Raw genomic sequence first — 18,996 nt, forward strand, 5'->3', positions numbered from 1 at the left:
TGAATTTAATATCAGACTCACATTTTGCGATTTAACGAACAAATGTGGGGTGAAACTAACTAGAAAAATTACCGAAATACTTCTAAAATTTTCGGAATATTTAAAAACTAATAAAATAAAATTTTCATAATTTTTAAATCATTTTTGACTCACAACTCATACCCCCATTTAGCGATTTAACGAACAAACGTGCGGGTGAATTTAATCCGGAAAGTTTCCGAAATAATTTTAAAATTCTCAAAATATTCAAAACGTAAGAAAATATAAGTTTCATGATTTTTGAAACATTCTAGAATTTAATACTGAATTTACACTTATATATCGGATCCAAAAATAGATTACTTAGCCGCTAAGTAACTATAAAAACGATACAATTTAATACCAGATTTATATAACTATAAAAAATGAGCTTCTTATAAAACACCCTATGCGAAATTAATGTAAAAATATATCGTCTCTCATGAATTCGGGTTTTATTGATCTACCGAAATGATTATTCAATCGAAAAGGTCAAAACACGGAAAATGTTCGGAATAATCAAATTAGGTTAGGAAGGAGTTTTCCGAAAAGTTCCAGGTTGTAAAAACGCAAAAACGGTTGAAGTTGGACGATTCCCGACTTTATAAAATAGTTTTATAATTACTCTGAAATAATTATTAAATCTATAAATCCTTATAAAATCATATAACAATCCAAAAATTACCAGAAAAATACCATAATTATCTATACTTTATTCTGGACATATTAAAAATTAAAATACTTACACTTTATCATATAATAATTATTTATTAATAAAAATAATTGCACGATATTAAAAAGATCGGCTTTCAAATAACTTTTGAAAAGAATACATTTAAATAAATATTTTCAGAAATTAACAAGGATCGATATAACACTTTGTTAGATATATTTGTGATGTCATGGCTAATCTATTGTGTTTAGTTTCAGAACTTACTGAAGTCAGTACTTATATTAGAACTTAAGGTCGTCAGGATTTATATCAGGACTTAAGTGCGGATACTTCAGATAAGGAAAACTACTGATTTACAGGAAATGATCGTGACTAAAGCAATATAAGATATGCAAGAAGAGTTGGACAGTTAGAAGTCTTGTAGAAGATAATATCTGATTGATATATTTTATGAGACATAATTATTTTCCATATAAATTAGAAGATATCTTGTAACTGTATACTATATAAACACAGCTTAGGGTTTACACTATATGTGTTATCATTCACGAGAAAGATTATACATTATAACCTTGCTGCTCTTAGTGATATTGTTCATCACTGAGAGAGAACAACTGTTCTATTGTAACAGAGTTCATTATATTGAATATATTTGATTACTGTTACATACTTGTGTTAAAAATTGATTTAATTGTATAAACACTATAATCAACCCCCTTCTATAGTGTTGTGTGACCCAACAAGTGGTATCAGAGCCTCTCTATTGATTTACAAACAGTAAGATCTAGTTTAGAATCATGTTTGAAGAAACATAAACCTCACCTAAGCCCACCAAAACTCAAGATATTCAAAACAATCAAACCCACAGTCGATATGAGAGTATTAGGGTTCCCTTACTGAGAGCATCTGAGTATCCTATATGGAAAGTAAAGATGGCTATGTTTTTGGAAGCCACAGATCCAAAATACCTTGATAGAATTAATGATGGACCACATAAGCCTACCAATCTCTCTGTTGCAGTTGCTAATCAACCTGCAAAGATGATACCAAAGGAGAAAAGTGAGTACACAACTGAAGACATCTCATCTATTGCCAAGGATGCAAAGGTAAGGCATCTGCTGTATAGTGCAATTGACAATGTCATGTCAAACAGGGTAATTGGATGCAAGACTGCAAAGGAGATATGGGATGCTTTGGAGATAAGATGCCAGGGAACATATGCAATCAAAAAGAACAGAAAGACTATACTCACTCAAGATTATGAGCACTTTGACTCAAAAGCTAATGAGTCATTAACTGATTTATATGACAGGTTTGCCAAAATCTTGAATGATCTGTCACTGGTGGACAAGGAATATGATCTTGAAGATTCAAATCTAAAGTTCCTTTTAGCTCTTCCTGAAAATTGGGATTTGAAGTCTACTACCATAAGAGACAACTATGACCTTGCTGAAACTACTCTTGATGAAATTTATGGTATGCTCAAGACTCATGAACTTGAGATGGATTAAAGAAGCAAAAGGTATGGAAGAAAGTCAAAGACAGTTGCTCTTAAAGATGAGAAGGAATCTCCTGAAGTGGTTATCTCAAAGAGGGGCAAAGGAAAGGCTCTCATCATACAGTCTGATTCAGAGTCATCAAATTCTGATGATGATGATTCAGAATCTGAAAATTTATCTAAAGTTGATGTTGATGCAGAGATGATGCAACTGTGTGCTCTTATAGTACTATATATCCTGATGTATCACCATTTCAACCTCCATCAGTAACTACAACCAATATACAACCAGCTCCATCCTCTCAACCTCAACCACAACCAACAATCAGAACTTATTTCCAACCTGCACAATCTTCTCAACCATAACCATCTGCTACAACATCAAGACCCAAACCTACAAGGGCAAAATCTATTCCTAAATCTCCACCAAGGAGAAGAAGAATGATTCTAAGGGATGAGTCTGATGATGAAGAGGAGCAAGTCCAGGTTCATGCATCAGAACATTTGACAGTAGAAGCTGAAGGGTCTGAAATCCATAAAAAGAAAAGATCTGCAAATTCTGATACAGATCATATTTCTCCACCATCCAGGAGATCAAAGAAAATGAGAGCAGGAAGGCATATGGCACAACCTTCATATGAGGATACTAATGAAGCCGAGGAAGGGGATCAGGAATCTTTGATCTCATCAAAGCCAATAGTGATTGAAGCTTTGCCACCTCCACCCCAGGCTGAAGACACTATTCAGGATACAGTGATCACACCTCATGTCTCTCAAATGAAAGAAAATGTTCAAGTTGAAGATTCAGGATTAAGTCCTAAAATTGACCTTCATAGGCTGATCATTCCATCTGTCCTGTTTCTGGAAGCTCCACAAGGACAAGTGATAACTCTACCTGTTTCTCCACTACATGTTGAAGTTCCAAATACTCCCATTCTGGATGTGGAAACAGATGAAGTTGTTCCAGAATCTCCAACAGCCACACACACACTTGTTTTGTCAGAAGATGAAGAGTTTCTTGCAAGTTCTAGAGAGTCAGCTCCAGTAAATACACCAGCTCAAACTCTTGGAAATGAGGCATTGATTAAAAAGTTTGTTGAACAAGCTTCTCCTGTTCCATGGGAACAAACTCACAGAGGAGTTGAATGGACCAAGAGGTGGAATGAATCTGATTTTGTTACAAGCTCCAAAGTTCTATCAGAACATATTGCTAAAGCTGATGAGTTGATGACAAACTCTGACTTTAAAGCTCAACTTAAAGTCACAGCTCTCAGTACCAAAAGCCTTCAAGGTCAACACTCCATTACTCATGCTAAGGTTGATAAGCTACAGGAAAATGCTGATAAGTTGGACCTGATGATCAAGCTGGACAAGAACAGGTTTATCAGACCTATTCATGAGAAAGTAGAGGCTATTGAGAAGGCTCAAGAAAAGCAACAGGCCTAACTGACTGAGGTCCTACAGAATCAAGCCTCTCAACAAGCTCAACTGAATGAAATCCAATCTTCAGTAGAACTTCTTCTATCTTTACTCCTACCAGATGATGCCAAAAAGGGGGAGAAGGTAATGAAGTCCAAATGCTCAACTAGTCAAGTACTGAAGAAGAAGGATGATAAAGAAGATGACCAGGGAAACCCTAGCAAGGGTAAGGGTCAAGGTCATGGGCAAAATAACAAAGTTTCTTCAAGGAAACTAATTCTCGATGCTAGCAAATCTTCTACACAGAAGAAGACAAGTTTTGAAGCTTTAAATGCTCAAGCTCTGATAGCAAGTTCTGATAATCAAAATCTGATATCAAGTTCTAATCTTCTCATTAAAGGTGATAGTCAAGACTCTCAGAAGTTTTTGCAAACTCTGAAGCTCGGGGGAAGGGAGACTAAAGTCTATTATAAAGATCCCAAGATTCGGACACTGGCTGAAGAAGTTGCTAGAAGATTATTTCTCAAGCATAATCCTGGAATGGATTTAGAGACTTTAAAGGAGGAAGAAGCTAGATTTGCAGCTGAGAAGACAAATCTTAAGTCTAAAGCTTCTGATGCAAAGAAACCTCCAAGACCTAAGGTCAAAGGCATTGTGATCAAGGAAAGCTCTGAGGCTTCAAAGCCCAAGACAAGATCACAAGTTGATCCCAAGGATAAAGGGAAAGGAAAGATTGATGAAGCAACAAAGCCACAGGAGATGAAGATTCCTCAAATCCTGATGAAACCTGTATGCAAACTGGTTCAAGTATTTGATGTTGCTGCTGCAGTAGATGAAACTGTTCAAACTCTGAAAAGAAGGAAGATAACTGAAGAATCTAAGACAACCTCTAACACAGCTTAAGTTGTTCAGAATGAAGAACAACAAGCTACAGAAGAAATAACAAATTCTGATCAAGTCATCAAGACATCAACCTCTGACAGTGCTCAAGTTCATTTGAACAATTTGACAGTTACTAATAAGAGAAAACTCCTATGGAAGAATGTTAATCCATCAGATCCTAAGAAAAGCCAGCTGCTATCTGATTTCATGATTGTTGGATTGAAAGCCAGAGAAGCAAGAGACAGAGCTGGATTAGGTTCTGAAGAAGCCAAAATTAAGACAGGAGTTGAAGTACTTACTAGAGATCCATTTTTATTGACTGAAAAACCTCTTGAAGAAGTTACACAGAAACACCTTGATAAGGTTATATCTGTTCAAGTGGTACTAGATGCTCATGATAAAAGTAATGTCAAAGAAAAGCTGATTCTATTTCTTGAAGATGGAAGGACATACAGAATGTCAGAATCAGATGTGCTGAACAAATCTCTGAAAGAACTTCAATTCTTTCATTATCTTTTGGAGATAAAGTCTGAGATTACTAGGAGATGGTCAAATTTCATCATGAAGACCATAAGGGATAAGCAAGAATTTCTGGATCAAGGGTTACATAATTCATTCCAAATATAGTTGAAGATGATGGAAGTGAAATTCCAATGAAGAAGGATTCTGCTAAACTTGAAGTCTATCTGAAAGAGAAATGTATGTGCTATAATGAAGACTCATCTCACCCAAGAGTAATCAAACTTGGTGATGGATTGGAAAGAAACCACATCTCAGCCCTTAGGACTGCAATCTACCAGATTGGAAGTCAAGATGAAGAATTGAAGCAAGTCAAAGCTACACTAGCTCAAGTCCTGAGGAATGCAGAAGAGAAGCTGATATCAAACTTTGTCAAGAATCACTTTGGATTCAGATTGACTCAGTAAGATTGGTAAAAGCTACAAGGACTATAAGTTGTAACTAGTTGTCTAATTAAACTCTCATTGTATTTGTACTTAAATGTTTTTGACATCATCAAATCTATTAACTTGTATATTTTTCTTAATTTACAAGTTGGGGGAGATTGTTAGATATATTTGTGATGTCATGTCTAATCTGTTGTGTTTAGTTTCAGAACTTAATATCAGGACTTACTGGAAATTAGAACTTATTGAAGTCAGAACTTATATCAGAATTTAAGGCCGTCAGGATGTATATCAGGACTTAAGTGCGGATACTTCAGATAAGGAAAGCAGCTGATTTACAGGAATGAATTGTGACTAAAGCAATAAAAGATATACAAGAAGAGTTGGACAGTTAGAAGACTTGTAGAAGATAATATCTGATTGATATATTTTAGGAAACATAATTATATTCCATATCAATTAGAAGATATCTTATAACTGTGTACAATATAAACACAGCTTAGGGTTTACACTATACGTGTTATCATTCACGAGGAAGATTATACATTGTAACCTAGCATCTCTTACTGATATTGTTCATCACTGAGAGAGAACAATTGTTCTATTGTAACATAGTTTATTATATTGAATATATTTGATTACTGTTACATACTTGTGTTAAAAATCGATTTGATTGTATAAACACTATATTCAACCCCCTTCTACAGTGTTGTGTGACCTAACACACTTAACAATTAGCACATTACCATTTAATAACACCAACTCGTCACACATGAATAAAATATCCACCATTTTATTCCTTCTAAATCATAAAAGTGCGCGCACACACACAGATATATATATATATATACTAATGTAATAATTATAATAATTCTAAAAATACGGGATATTACAATAAAATTCGGATCTCGAATCAGATATCGTTTCATTGATTTCATATTTGGTTATTCTTATCAAAACACTTTTCGACAAGCCAGTCTTAGTCACATGCAATGTTACTATTAATCACATGCAATGTTACTAATAGTTATTTAACCGCTTCATACACTACGCCATAAATGGCCTATAGTAACGGTGAATCAATGTTGCAACACGCCACATTTATGTTACCGTAGACTAGCAATTGGCTAAGGTAACAAAAAAATGTTGCTTTTTTCATGTGACCTTTGATCCCTAAGGCAACATTTTATGGGTCTACTGTAACACGTCTTTTATGTTACACTAGGCACCTAAGGTAACATAAATTGGTGCTATAGTATTAAAAGTTTGGTGTTACCTTAGATGTTAGCATTTATAAAAAAAAGTGGGCCCACACATGCCACGTCAACATGCCACGTCAGCTTGTGACGTGGCATGCTAACGTGGCATGTGGGGTCCACATGGTGACGTATCACTTGATGACGTGGCACGGGTGAGGCCCACATGCTGACGTGGCATGGAGGGGGGTCCAATATGCGAAAGTGGAATGTGGGGGCCCGTATGCTGACGTGGCTTGAGATGGGCCCACATGCTGACGTGGCATGTGGGCCTCACCTGTGGGGGCCACATTATTTGTAATATTAATTTTCCCTAATGTAACATTTTTAGAAGTATGTTACAACCTATTGTAACATCTAATTTGTAACACTTTCCGTACCTAATGTAACACAAATTTTAGAAAAAATTTGACAGGTTATTTTTGTAAATTTAGCATTCCATAATCAAAACATACCATTCAATCATCAAATTCATGACCAACTTCACAAAAATCCACCACAATCCACCACAAAAATCCACCACAACCCACCACACCAATATAAAGTATTATAATCCACCTTCAATACTACGCAACATAAAGTACGACATTAAAAAAACATACAATAAGCTGAACATCCATGACCACATGCAAAAAGATAGAAATCTGGCAATTAAAAGGTACTGCCACCCGAGAGGGGTGTAAAGTTCTCATCATGATCACTTGTCGGATAGAATTCTTCGAGATTAATTGTGATGCCCGGATTCGTGTAAGCTAATTTCTTAAGCACCATAGACATCTTCTCCTGGACCTTCTTTTCCACTACCTCTTGAACTTTCTTGCTCACAGACGCCTCAATTTCAGTGGCTAGATTTTCCTTTATCTTACCCGCCAGTTCTTGCACATATGTGTTGGTCGAACTACCACAACCTTTTGTAGCTTTAGCACATCTGCCTTGAAGCCAATATGGTCCATGTTTTTTTCCATGTGACAATAGTTCCCCACTTGGATCTTCAGTTGTGCTGATTTTTTCTTTGATCTTTTGCTACAAAACACAAACAGAAAAAGCAACAAGAATATTGGAGTCCATATAAATTGCACAAATTAAAGTAGAAATATTATCAAATTCAGGTCACCGAAATAAAAGCACTTACTATCTTGTTTTTTATAACTTCAGAGCCGGTCTTATACTCGCGGCCATCAACACGCTCACGAGTCTCCACAAAAACCTCTGAATCTGGTGGTGCAGAGGCATCAGATCTCTTCTTTTTCTAAAAGAAATGAACAAGTCAGCCAACTCAATCTATAGCAATACATTTAAATCAAGAGTGCCAACTCCCACTTCACATAATTTTTAGTATTTTATGTACACAAAATTCTTGAAATCTTAATATGTGCTTATTGACCATAAACGTCAACTGATAATTATTATATTAATTCTGTAATTTGTTAACTAAAGTAGAAGAAATAATTTGCAGCAGTTACAACATATTGAACAGAATGGACTGAAGGGATAAGTACTTCACATACCATCTTGTTTCGAATTTGTGCGAAACTCTTGGGACCAACTGTATGTGTGTCTGTATACTCACTTCGACTTCTGACATTTGTCTCAGCTCTTCACTAGAAAATGTGAATAAAACGGAAAAAAAATAAATCATCACTCAAATCGAATATAAATGCAACACTTAAATTTAAATGTGCATATTTAAATAAGAAAACCTTGACGCTTTCATCATTCCAATACTCTAGCAACATCTTGAAACTCTCCAGTGGAATTCCATCTGGTCTGTTTTCAATCCGGTCTTCATCATTTTGAAATGCAAGGTAATGTGCCTTCTTAATTCTGCTTTTCCGTGTCCTCCAAGATGACTGAATGGGTTGTAGCACCCATGATTTGCAGTCATCAGGTATAATGTACCTTTGCTAAAAACAATGCAAAAAGAATAGAAGACACGCAAGATAAGAAAATAAAATATTTGTTACAGAAAAATAAATCACAATTAATCGAACAATGTATGTGATGGTGATACCTTGACATAATTCCACATTGTATCTTTCAATGTTAACGGAACATCACGCCAAGAAACGAAAGTGACACACATCGCTTTGCGAGTGTCCCCAAGAAGTTGCTAAGTTCAGAAAGTGTCTTGTCATCGTCAGATCAGGTTGTTTGCGTTCATTGATCTCAAGAACAATTCTTTGGTCCATACTTCTCATGTGGACTCTATCCATCCTCGTTTGTCCTCTCATTCTTCTAGGGACAGGATCTACAATTATGTATGAGTAATTATTATTATTCAAAAATTATCTTTATCTTAAATTTCACAAAATCAAGCCCTCTAATAAAATTCCACAAAATTAATTTTATTTAATCAACTCTGGCAGTCTATAATAATCAGATCCACTACTTTGTACGAAAATACAATTTTAGAAACATATATACTAGCAATTTAGGGATGCAAGTGTTTATTCCATTTTAGCAAGATCTAGTAAGGCATAATTCTTGAACTAAAGACCAACAAAGTACATGTTTTTTCATCATTTTGTACAAGAAATTTTTTAACACAGGAGAGAAGATACCTGGTTCCTCCTCTTCCTCAATATCAGGCAAAATGTTTTCCTCAGGTATGACATTTTCTGTAGAAGCCTGTGTAGTTGCAGTTGTAGTGGTAGAAGCCTTCCAAACAGCAGCTTCTTTTTGGCGCTTTCGCATAGCCCAAAAGCCTCCATTGAACCTTTTGCTTCTACAGGTGCCGATAGCTGAATGGGAGGTTCTCCAGGTTTTTCATTCAATACCTGTTGGTCATTCTCACTAGTTAAATCCTCTGCTGCTTGCTTCTTTGATGTACCAGAATTGAATCTTGAACGTGTTGTTGGGCCACGTCCAATAAGCGCCTTTGTCTTCTCAGCTTTTCCCCTCTGAAATAAAGATTAGCAAGGTACAAACCACACATTAATTTTCGTGATCTTCCATAAGTGAGATATTAAACTGAAAATTATCTCCTAACATGAGTATGGACAAAAACATATAATCAGACAATGTCATCTATGAAACGCACCTTCACTTGAGTTCCCGATCCACCATCCTTACTAGCAGCCTCAATATCCACAGAGGGATCATATTCCTCATCGCTGCCCTGTTGCACCTGGTCCTTTTTGGATTTACCTTTCGACAATGAAGCTCTCACTTCAGTGCTGAGTGTAGGCAAATTGAGGGCAAAAAAAACTTCGTTGTTCCTCCTGACTGTAACAAGTCTCTGTTTCTCATAATCTGTTAAAGGCGGTGGAGGGGGTAAATTGAGCTCCTGCAAATACACATAAAATCATTTTAATTAGAGGCTGGGCACATAAATTAATAACAACACACAAAATGAAATAATAGGTTCATAACCTCAGGTTCATTCTCTCCCATAATTTTACCTTCTTCAGGACCCTCTAAGTCCAACTTCCGCTTCACACTTGCAGGCATTTCAAGAACGCTGTGATCAGTTGTTTCTTGCATTTTATTCAACCATGGAGACTTCCGATTACCAACTTGGGGCAACATCTTTGTGTTCCTCTTCTCAGGCTTATCACATTGGTTTGCCTTCTTCATCATCTGTTGTTGTTGCAATTGATGTGTGGTTACGAATTTCCGCTTGACTTGCTTCTTAGCTACAAAAAAATACAAGTACAACAAGTTAAAAATATGAATGCAGTAACAGTTCAAAATAGCATTAAGAAGTGATCTACAATTTATAAATTTGATAAATTTGTTAAATTAAACAAATTTTGTTGCAATTTGTTCAATTTATTTTAATCTATAATTATTAAGAAGTGATCTGTTAACTATATTCATTTAAAATAATCTAAAATAACATTATGCATAACACCAATATATTCTTATTGCCAAGATAGAAATGAACAGTATCAAGTCAATATTTTGAAATGAAAATACCAAATTACCTGCAACTAGAGCCGGCCAAACGGGCGGTTTGATTCGGCACGCTCGTGAATCGGCTCGCCAAAAACTCGTATAACTCGGCTCGTGATGTGCCGGTTCATAATTCGGCACGAACCGTATATTAAAACGAGCCGAACACGAACTGGATTGTGTTGAACCGGAACCGGCCCGGAACCGGCACGCGGTTTTCAACCGGCACGCACAACTCCAACCGGCCCGCCTAATTCGTATGTCTTGCATTTTTTTGAATGTGTTATTTCAATTTTCTAATTTGAAAAACTTTTATATATATATAAAATGTTATAAATTTTATTATTTAATAATCATTCATATATATCTATATATATTTGTTGGTTTTAAAAAGAGTGAACAACTAAAATATGGAAAATCACCTTAATTATTTACCAAAAAAAATAATAAACAATAAATTCTAACAGCTCGTCAATTCGTGAACAACAATTCAGCCCGCGAGTTGCTCCCACGCGCCAACAACAACTTCGTCCTGTCCTCTCACCTGCTTCAAATCCTGTCCTCTCACCTGCTTCAAATCCAACAACAAATGGTCACCTGCTTGCTTTACTTGCAAAACTAAACCGCCTAATTCGCCTCCTGAACCGTTTAATTCGACTAACCGTTGAACTCGCCTGAATCGCGGGCCATTTACGAGTTAATCTTTTCTCTGATCGGCACGGCTCGACACGGACCGTTAATTTTTGCGGGCCGTTCACGAGTTCAGTAGTAATCAAATCGGCCCGTCAAAAAATCGGCCCGGCACGCTCGGCCCGTTCGTAATAATTCACCATAATTCACACATACATAATAATAAAACAACACCGAGCTGACAAAAACTATACACATATTTTATTTATCTAATAATTCCATAAATACATATTTAAATAATATAAAAAATACGCGAGTCGTTATATCCTTTCCCCCTTAAAAAGATTTTGTCCTCAGAATCTGATCTAACTAAATACATGAGGATATTTGTCAAGCACATCTTACTCTAACTCTTAAGTAGATCCATCTGCTCGGGAATTCTTCCAAAACATACTCACTATAGGAATAAATTTATTCCTGAGATCTCGCTTTCTATGATCTAGTATCTAGATTGGGTCATACACATTGCTTTAATTAAATAAAGAATACCTTACCTTGACACAAAGACCCATAACATACTAGGAGTGTGCTGCCGCTATGGCAACAACACTAGCTTATAGATAACTTATTTATTTTTCTCAATATCTCACTCGATCCTGAATTTCTAGGGCTTAGCTTACTTTTATGCTCAAATCTTACTATTCCTTTCCAAGGAAAAACTTCCAGTGATACTAATGTTCCAACTTTTATCTCTATATCCTTTCAACACGAATCATTCTCCCTTCGTATACCATGAGTTACTTTTAACCTTACCCAATCAATATTCTGTATTCATTATCTAGTGAATTGGTTCAGGATCCGACGATTCCTTTAACTCTTCAATCAATTTAGACTGAGGATGAACTTCATACAAAGGCTTCCTTGTTCACCTTCGATTGTCCAAACTTCAACCCTTACTCTTTCTGATTCTTTTGTTAACTCCTCAGGGATCTTAATCACATATACTGGTCTTGCTTGAGTGATCGCTAATAAGATACCATAATCTTTTGGTAATCTCAATCATAATTCATACCTTGAAATCTTAACATACAGCTGCTCCTTTTCCAATCTTCGTAGAGGAATCCTTGGGCGTTCTATATGGATTTTCTAGAGTATAAATAACTGAGGATGTTATCAATAAATACAACTACACTTATACAAGTACTTCTTATACACTTTGTTCAATGAACCTCCAAATACGACTAATGTATTTGTTAATATAAATATTACCATCCGAACTCGTAATGTTCATATCTTGCTCCAAACACAATCTTTAGTATGACCTCAAGCTTACCTTTAGCTAACGGTGGCCTGATCTTAGGTCAACCTTCATAACCTACTACGTCCTTTTAATTGAATCATATAAATAATCATTCTTATACAGGGATCACTTATTTCTTTTTATCAATTTCTCCAACTTCTGATAATCAGTACTTAACATCGCACATCAATTCTTCTTTTCTATAAACCACATCAGTTTGTAACATGGATTACACCTTGTCTCATTAGTTCTGAAGTTTCCCCTTAATCGATTACTTGATTCCTATTAGGTCATCCGATACGGCTTTTGACACCAGTTCGACTATCTTATACTCCAAGTTTATTCTAGTAAGTCATTCAGTAAAACCTTTGGGACTTCACTTATTATCTGGATTTCTTCCAACTTAGGTGCTTCCTTCTTAATATCCCTTACATGCACTAGTTACGCCTGATCTTCTTGCTTATGCCCTTGAATACTTATCCTAATATTAGCTTCCGTAGATATTATTATTTGCTTCTTCTGGTAATCAATCATTGCCCTGGTTCCTTATCAGGGTCTTGAGCAGCTGAACTCTTAATCATATTACAAGTCTTAGCCTTGGCTGTACTGGACGTCAAACCTTTTGATGCACTACCTCCCATGCTATCTCGAGAAGCACTTCTACAGTTCTTGGCAACATGCCCCACCTTGCCACAGTTGTAACAGGTGACTCCTGGATTTTCCACCTTACATTCTGACGCGTAGTGTCCTTTCTGTCCACACCTAAAGAATTCAGTATTTGCCTTACACCTTCCACCATGCCTCTTACCACATTGCTTCCACTCCGATATAGGCGACTTAACCGACTTGTCTTGATTAGAGCTGGATGAGGTGTTACTAATTCTGTTTAAAGAAATACTTTTCCCTCTGAATTCTTTATTCTTACTCCTTCCACCCTTTTTCCAGAGACTTCGGGCTAGATCCTTCTTGACCTGTTACTTCTTCCATATCATCTACCTTTCGCTTCTTATCTTCTTTTTCTCTAGCGGCTAACTTCTGATCAAATTCAATTACTAAGGCGGCTTGAACTACGGAAGGATACGTCTTGAGTTGTAATTCCACCACTCCACTACGAATTTCAGGCTTCAATCCTTGTTGAAACCTTCTTGCCTTCTGAGCTTCAGAACATACATAATCTGGTACAAACCTAGCCAACTCTGTAAACTTAGCTTCATACTCAACTACACTTCTGTCACCTTGCTTCAGTTCTAGAAACTCAATCTCCATTTGATTCCGTACATAATCTGGGAAATACTTTTCCAAAAACAACTCAGTAAACCTAGCCCATGGAACATGGCTTTCTCCTTCTAACGCTCTGGTTGACTCCCACCAGTAATTCGCTTCATTCTTTAAAAAGTAACTCACATAATCAGTCTTAAGATTATCACTTACTTGGACAAGATTGAAAGCTTTCTCCACCTCTTTTAACCATGCTCCAGCTGCTACTGGATTAGGCTCACCTTTAAACTCGGGAGGGTTAACATTCTGAAAGGATTTGAAACTAGCACTTTGGTTCACTCATTGTTGTTGTTGCTGCATCAGTAGTTGCTGCTGCTGAACCTGTTGGATTAGCTGCAACTGTTGTTGCTGCTGCTGGGTCAACAAGTCTAGAATTTCATTTATAGCTGGACCCTCCGAAAAACTATTAATATTTTCTTTAGGCTGGGTAGCTTTCTTGGGTGGCATCTTCCTGAAATACATAAATGAACTTATTCAAAATATAACAAAATATTTGATAAAAGATATCACCGTTTAAACGGTGCACCTGTATCAGGAAAATGCTGCCCAATCACAGTACCCATGTCCTAAATATCGGGGTCCATTTATAAAGAAATCTAGATTAACAGCATTAGAAATCGTAGAATAAATGACAGTAACAGAATCAACAACAGTTCAGAAAACTGAAATATAAAAGAAACTAAACACCGTCTCACCACTCCTCAATTTAACAGCAACTAACTAACTTCCTGTCACTACTCGATTACCACACCCACTTGAATATACTACAAGACTTGGCTGGCTATATCAACCATCAATTACCTTGAACAAACTGATAGATCAGGTCAATTTAAGGAACGCTGGGCTCTTCTAGGCACCAAAGTCCAAATTTCAACCAATCATTCCTTTAAGGATGATTTCTAATTACCACAAGCGATCCATCAACCACTAATTTATTTTTTTCCCGAAGCTACAATTCCATCATTGGATCTTGAACTCTCGCGGTGACCATTATTCTTAAATGACACTCGGATGTAGGGCTTTCATTCTTCCCAACAATCAACTTTATTTGCTTTCAGTAACGGGGACCATCGAATCGCAAAAATTCATTATCATAGAATATCATATAAAATTTCAAAATCAGGAGAATTGAACAGGAAAGAGGTGAGGAAAATGTAGGTATGACTGAGAGCAACCATACGAGTACGTAAGATGGCCAGTCTTAGTACCGCATAGTTCACAACACATACTGCGGTGGCGTCCCACCAGACCCTTTTGTCACACAGACAAATGGTCGACTCATATGCATTGTTTGTCCCAATCAACTAATAGAATCTCCGACAAAAGATACTATTTTTAAATAGAGATTTACCAGTAAGGATGGAGAAAATCTGATTTATAATTGAACCAACAGAATCTTAAGTTGCTCACTTCGAATTTGACTTCCTTACAGATAAATAAGCAACGTATTGGGAAACAAGCATTCATTCTAGAAAAAAAATATGTCTCAAGAAATGCGTATAAGATTTAGGATATAACAACAGTACTGATCCCCGTACTTCATGATACTTAGCTGTCATAGAAGCCACCAACTATTATCGTATTGTCCGATCCTACCGAGGTCACACACTCGGTCCAACCACATTCCTTGACACATAAAATGTGATATTTAGAAATAACGTTGGCGTTTTCTCAATTGACAGAATAAAGGCCCGCTCAAAGCTGAATCCTCGCAATCAGACTCGTTTTCTCGAGGGAAAAACTAGAAATCTCTATCGAACATTACTAATAATACCTATGCACAGGAAACGTACTCTAGGTTAGGGCAGTTCCAGTCAATCCTCAATAAACGTCAGGGTTATGCTTCCGAAACCCTTGACTAAACTCATAGACTTGCTCCTCTGAATGAGTTGCTGACTCACCACTTCATATAAACCTTCATACACTCTCCTGATTCTACTCCTAACCTAAATCAGGGACTCAAAACTGTAGCTCTGATACCAACTGTGACGACCTCAACCCCGAGGCCAGGAGTTGACGTCACTAACGACAATAACAATAAACATAATACAATCCAAATCACTAACTATACATAACAACGACCCCTTATACCAAGATCTTTTTCCAGGTTTAAGTATGATTTAGGTTACATCTATTACAAAACCGACTTACAACAAACTATCCTGGCGTAAATACTTAATACAACAACTCAATAGACCATCTTTGATCCAACACAACTATCTCAGAGGAGCCTGACACGGAAGAAACTGGAACTCTGCCCCGACTACTGCGGAAGAATCTTCTAGGCATCTGCAATACATATTTAAAATATTCTGCTAGGGTGAGCAATCAATTGCTCAACAGTACCACTATATGAATAACACGTGAAACAATTTATGATAAAACATTGATAATAACATAAATTATAGCTCGTTCACAAAAGTAGGGTAAAATTCATAAACTGGATATTCAAAACTAGCATGCTCTGAAAAATAACAATATTAGTCGTGTGTTGTGTATAATTACCAGAATTAAATCTTAGCATGCTATTTCATTTTCAAATCATCTATCTCAACAAGTTGATTTGTTAATCGATTTCAAAACTGAATCAATCAAATTTATTGGACGTTCAACGGGTGAAGATAGATGATCAGTCTACCCTCACCGGACAGCGACTAATGGCCATCCAGAATAAAGAATGTGTTCTGGAACTTAGGAAAAGACTAGCTAGGTCTTTTCCCCAACGCTGGACTAATCGGTTAAACAGAATGCCCAACCCAATTAGCCACTTATGCCTACTCAATTCCAATAGATCAACTGAATTCCCTTTTTCCTCTTTCCAAAGTTCTACGACATAGGTGGATCAAAACATTCCACGAGATAGGTAGATTAAAACATTCCACGACATAGGTGGATTAAAAAAGTCTCTTTATCCATTTTTTCAAAATCACTGTCACCTATCTCTTTTTAAAACCATTCTGTCACAGCACACTATTCAAAACTTCTTTTCATTTTAATCACATTTAGAGATAGGTGATTTCAGAAGTTACTTTTCCCCAAAACAGGTTGAAAACAGTGATTTATAATTACTGGGGATACATAACTTAAAACATTTCTGTTCCATTACGAGAATAAAATATTTAGCTATTCATACGTACTGAACCATAAAAGAATAGTCAGGGGTACTTGGCTTGCAGAGCTTTACGACTATCACTAACTGATTTTTTTGATAGACTCGGACGTTCGGGATTTATCACTTAGTTAGCAGACTATCTTGGATCCGACCTCAACGCTCAGGTCTTTCACTTGGAACCTCGCTGCGCTTGTTGACTGATCACTAGGTTATCTTTAGTTCGATATCACTTCTGGAGTCCTTCAAGTAGAACCTACAGAGTCAAAATTCTCTATGTTAGATGTCTAGTTATGCTTGACATATCCTCTCTAGAAATCTACCCATTCGATATCAAATCCCGACTCGTAATTATACATATTAATACGATACACATAGCAATCAGGGTTCACGTACTCAAAACTTGGCTGGATATTCATTTTCAGAAATCTCATATACTTGTCGCTTTAGGAAACAGGGTTGTCAGTTATAACTTATAAAATATATTCTTACAGCACGCAGATACCTTTCGTAAAAATATGGTTATTAACCAATTATTACAATATACAGGTAGGCACGCACACCATTTATTTATAGGTATATAACTATATACACTCGGATATCCCTCGATAATTTACAGGATAGGCTCCCAAAATTTGGGCAGTGTCTCCTTTGTTTATTGGACTACCCGTCGAACAAGAATCGACGTCAAACCAATTACAACCAATTACAATTCTCAGTCACCAATTTAAACCAATCACATAACAATTCACAAATCCAACACGCCACATTTCACATTCCAAATCATATGCCCAACTTCGATTTAAAACAATTAATTATCATACCGAACATTTAATTTTATGAGCTAATTATTATTTATATCGATTTAGGACTCAGAATGATTCATCATGGTCCACCGTTAACTAACCTGATAGGGATAAATAAGTCCTGATTTTATAATTAATGGGCTGCTAGGCCCAATAAGAAGATATATGATATTCAGACCAGAAAGGTTAAGCCTGATGGACCAGATCAGGCCTGGTGGAATAAAAAAGGCCCAAAAGCCCTGATTATTAATTAATTTCGTAATTAATTAATAAGGGAAAAATCAGCTATTGAGAAGAGTCCTGATAAGGATATAAACCCTTATAGATTAGCCTCATGGGGACCTAGAAGGATAAGGAATCAGCTTCCTACTTCCTAGGACTCCTAAGCCTATTCTAATTATGAGACTTGCCCACCAGGTCTCCTATACCAAGTCCAATTCAAGGACTCCCAACATCTATATAAGGGGCTTCACCCCACAGATCAGAACTACGTTTTTTGGCTTGATTCTCTAATTCACAGAGATACGTAGGCATCTCGTAAAGGTAGAATTAAGCTACGATACACGAGAGCAGCCATTAAAGGCCTTGAGCTCCCGAATCTTAGTAATAAATACAGCAAATAATAACCTTAGTTTTTTATCCATAACATTTGGCGCCGTCTGTGGGAAACACAACAACAACCATGGCGAGAACATGGAGAACAATTGGAGCTCTAGAGGAAGGAACACCAACCCGGCGATTTCATCAACCGTGGAGGTTCCTCCCCATTCAACTTATGCATCTACTCAGGAGGAAGCCCAGACAGGGGCAACTCAACCCCAGCTACAAGGGACAACTCCCCCGATTCAAGGTACGAATCCTCAAGTTCAACAAATATATATACCTGTGAATTCTCGACCCGTCGGGTATGAATATTCAACTATTGTTACTACTAACCCCCCTTATGGGATGCCCCTTCACCCTGAGGTTGGAGGAAGCGGATATGCTGGGCGAAGCGAAGCACGAGGGCGGTCGCCCCCCTATATACGGGGTTTGGGTCCTATCCCTGAGGATCAGGAATTTTCTGGTCCATACACTGAGAGAGACTCCGAATCTTCGGATGATGAAGTGGCCCCGAGAAGGAGGCGTCCTGGAAAAGGGCCAACGGCCGATGGAAGGCAACGCCCTCAAAGCACCCCAGGGGCGAATCCCCAAGAAGTGCAGGAAAGGATCAGGGCTCATGAGGCTGAAATCCAAAGGCTGAGGCGTGATTTGGAGGCTCACCAGGCCACCAGACCCCACATACCTCCTAGGGGGAGAAATCCTCCTCCTATCATAGACCTGGATGG

The 18,996-nt window shown here is 37.0% G+C and overlaps 1 protein-coding gene across 2 annotated transcripts; it reads right to left on the reverse strand.

The window, feature by feature from the left end:
- Positions 1–7,196: 7,196 nt before the first annotated feature.
- Positions 7,197–10,230, reverse strand: LOC141668508 (uncharacterized). 2 transcript variants are annotated; one of them, XM_074475395.1, is made up of 6 exons: positions 9,213–9,353; positions 8,663–8,899; positions 8,352–8,555; positions 8,160–8,252; positions 7,784–7,900; positions 7,197–7,674 (listed from the first exon to the last, which is right to left on the reverse strand). In XM_074475395.1, the coding sequence occupies exons 4-6, from the start codon at positions 8,160–8,162 to the stop codon at positions 7,303–7,305; spliced, it is 492 nt and encodes a 163-aa protein (XP_074331496.1). In that variant the 5' UTR covers positions 8,163–8,252; positions 8,352–8,555; positions 8,663–8,899; positions 9,213–9,353; the 3' UTR covers positions 7,197–7,302. The 2 variants fall into 2 exon arrangements, with proteins under 2 accessions (XP_074331496.1, XP_074331495.1); XM_074475394.1 differs by lacking the exons at positions 7,197–7,674; positions 7,784–7,900 and adding exons at positions 9,692–9,730; positions 10,024–10,230 and having other exon boundaries at positions 9,213–9,551.
- Between the last annotated feature and the right edge of the window lie 8,766 nt (positions 10,231–18,996).

Source organism: Apium graveolens, chromosome 6 (assembly GCF_009905375.1).
Source record: "Apium graveolens cultivar Ventura chromosome 6, ASM990537v1, whole genome shotgun sequence".
NCBI lineage: Eukaryota > Viridiplantae > Streptophyta > Magnoliopsida > Apiales > Apiaceae > Apium > Apium graveolens.

Excerpts from the sequence above, each read along its gene's own strand:
- LOC141668508 (XM_074475394.1), bottom strand. The coding sequence starts at position 10,230 with ATGATGAAGAAGGCAAACCAATGTGATAAGCCTGAGAAGAGGAACACA. Across the intron at positions 9,552-9,691 it reads GATCGGGAACTCAAGTGAAG|AGGGGAAAAGCTGAGAAGAC; the intron begins GTGCGTTTCATA and ends TCTTTATTTCAG. Across the intron at positions 8,900-9,212 it reads TGAGGAAGAGGAGGAACCAG|ATCCTGTCCCTAGAAGAATG; the intron begins GTATCTTCTCTC and ends ACATAATTGTAG.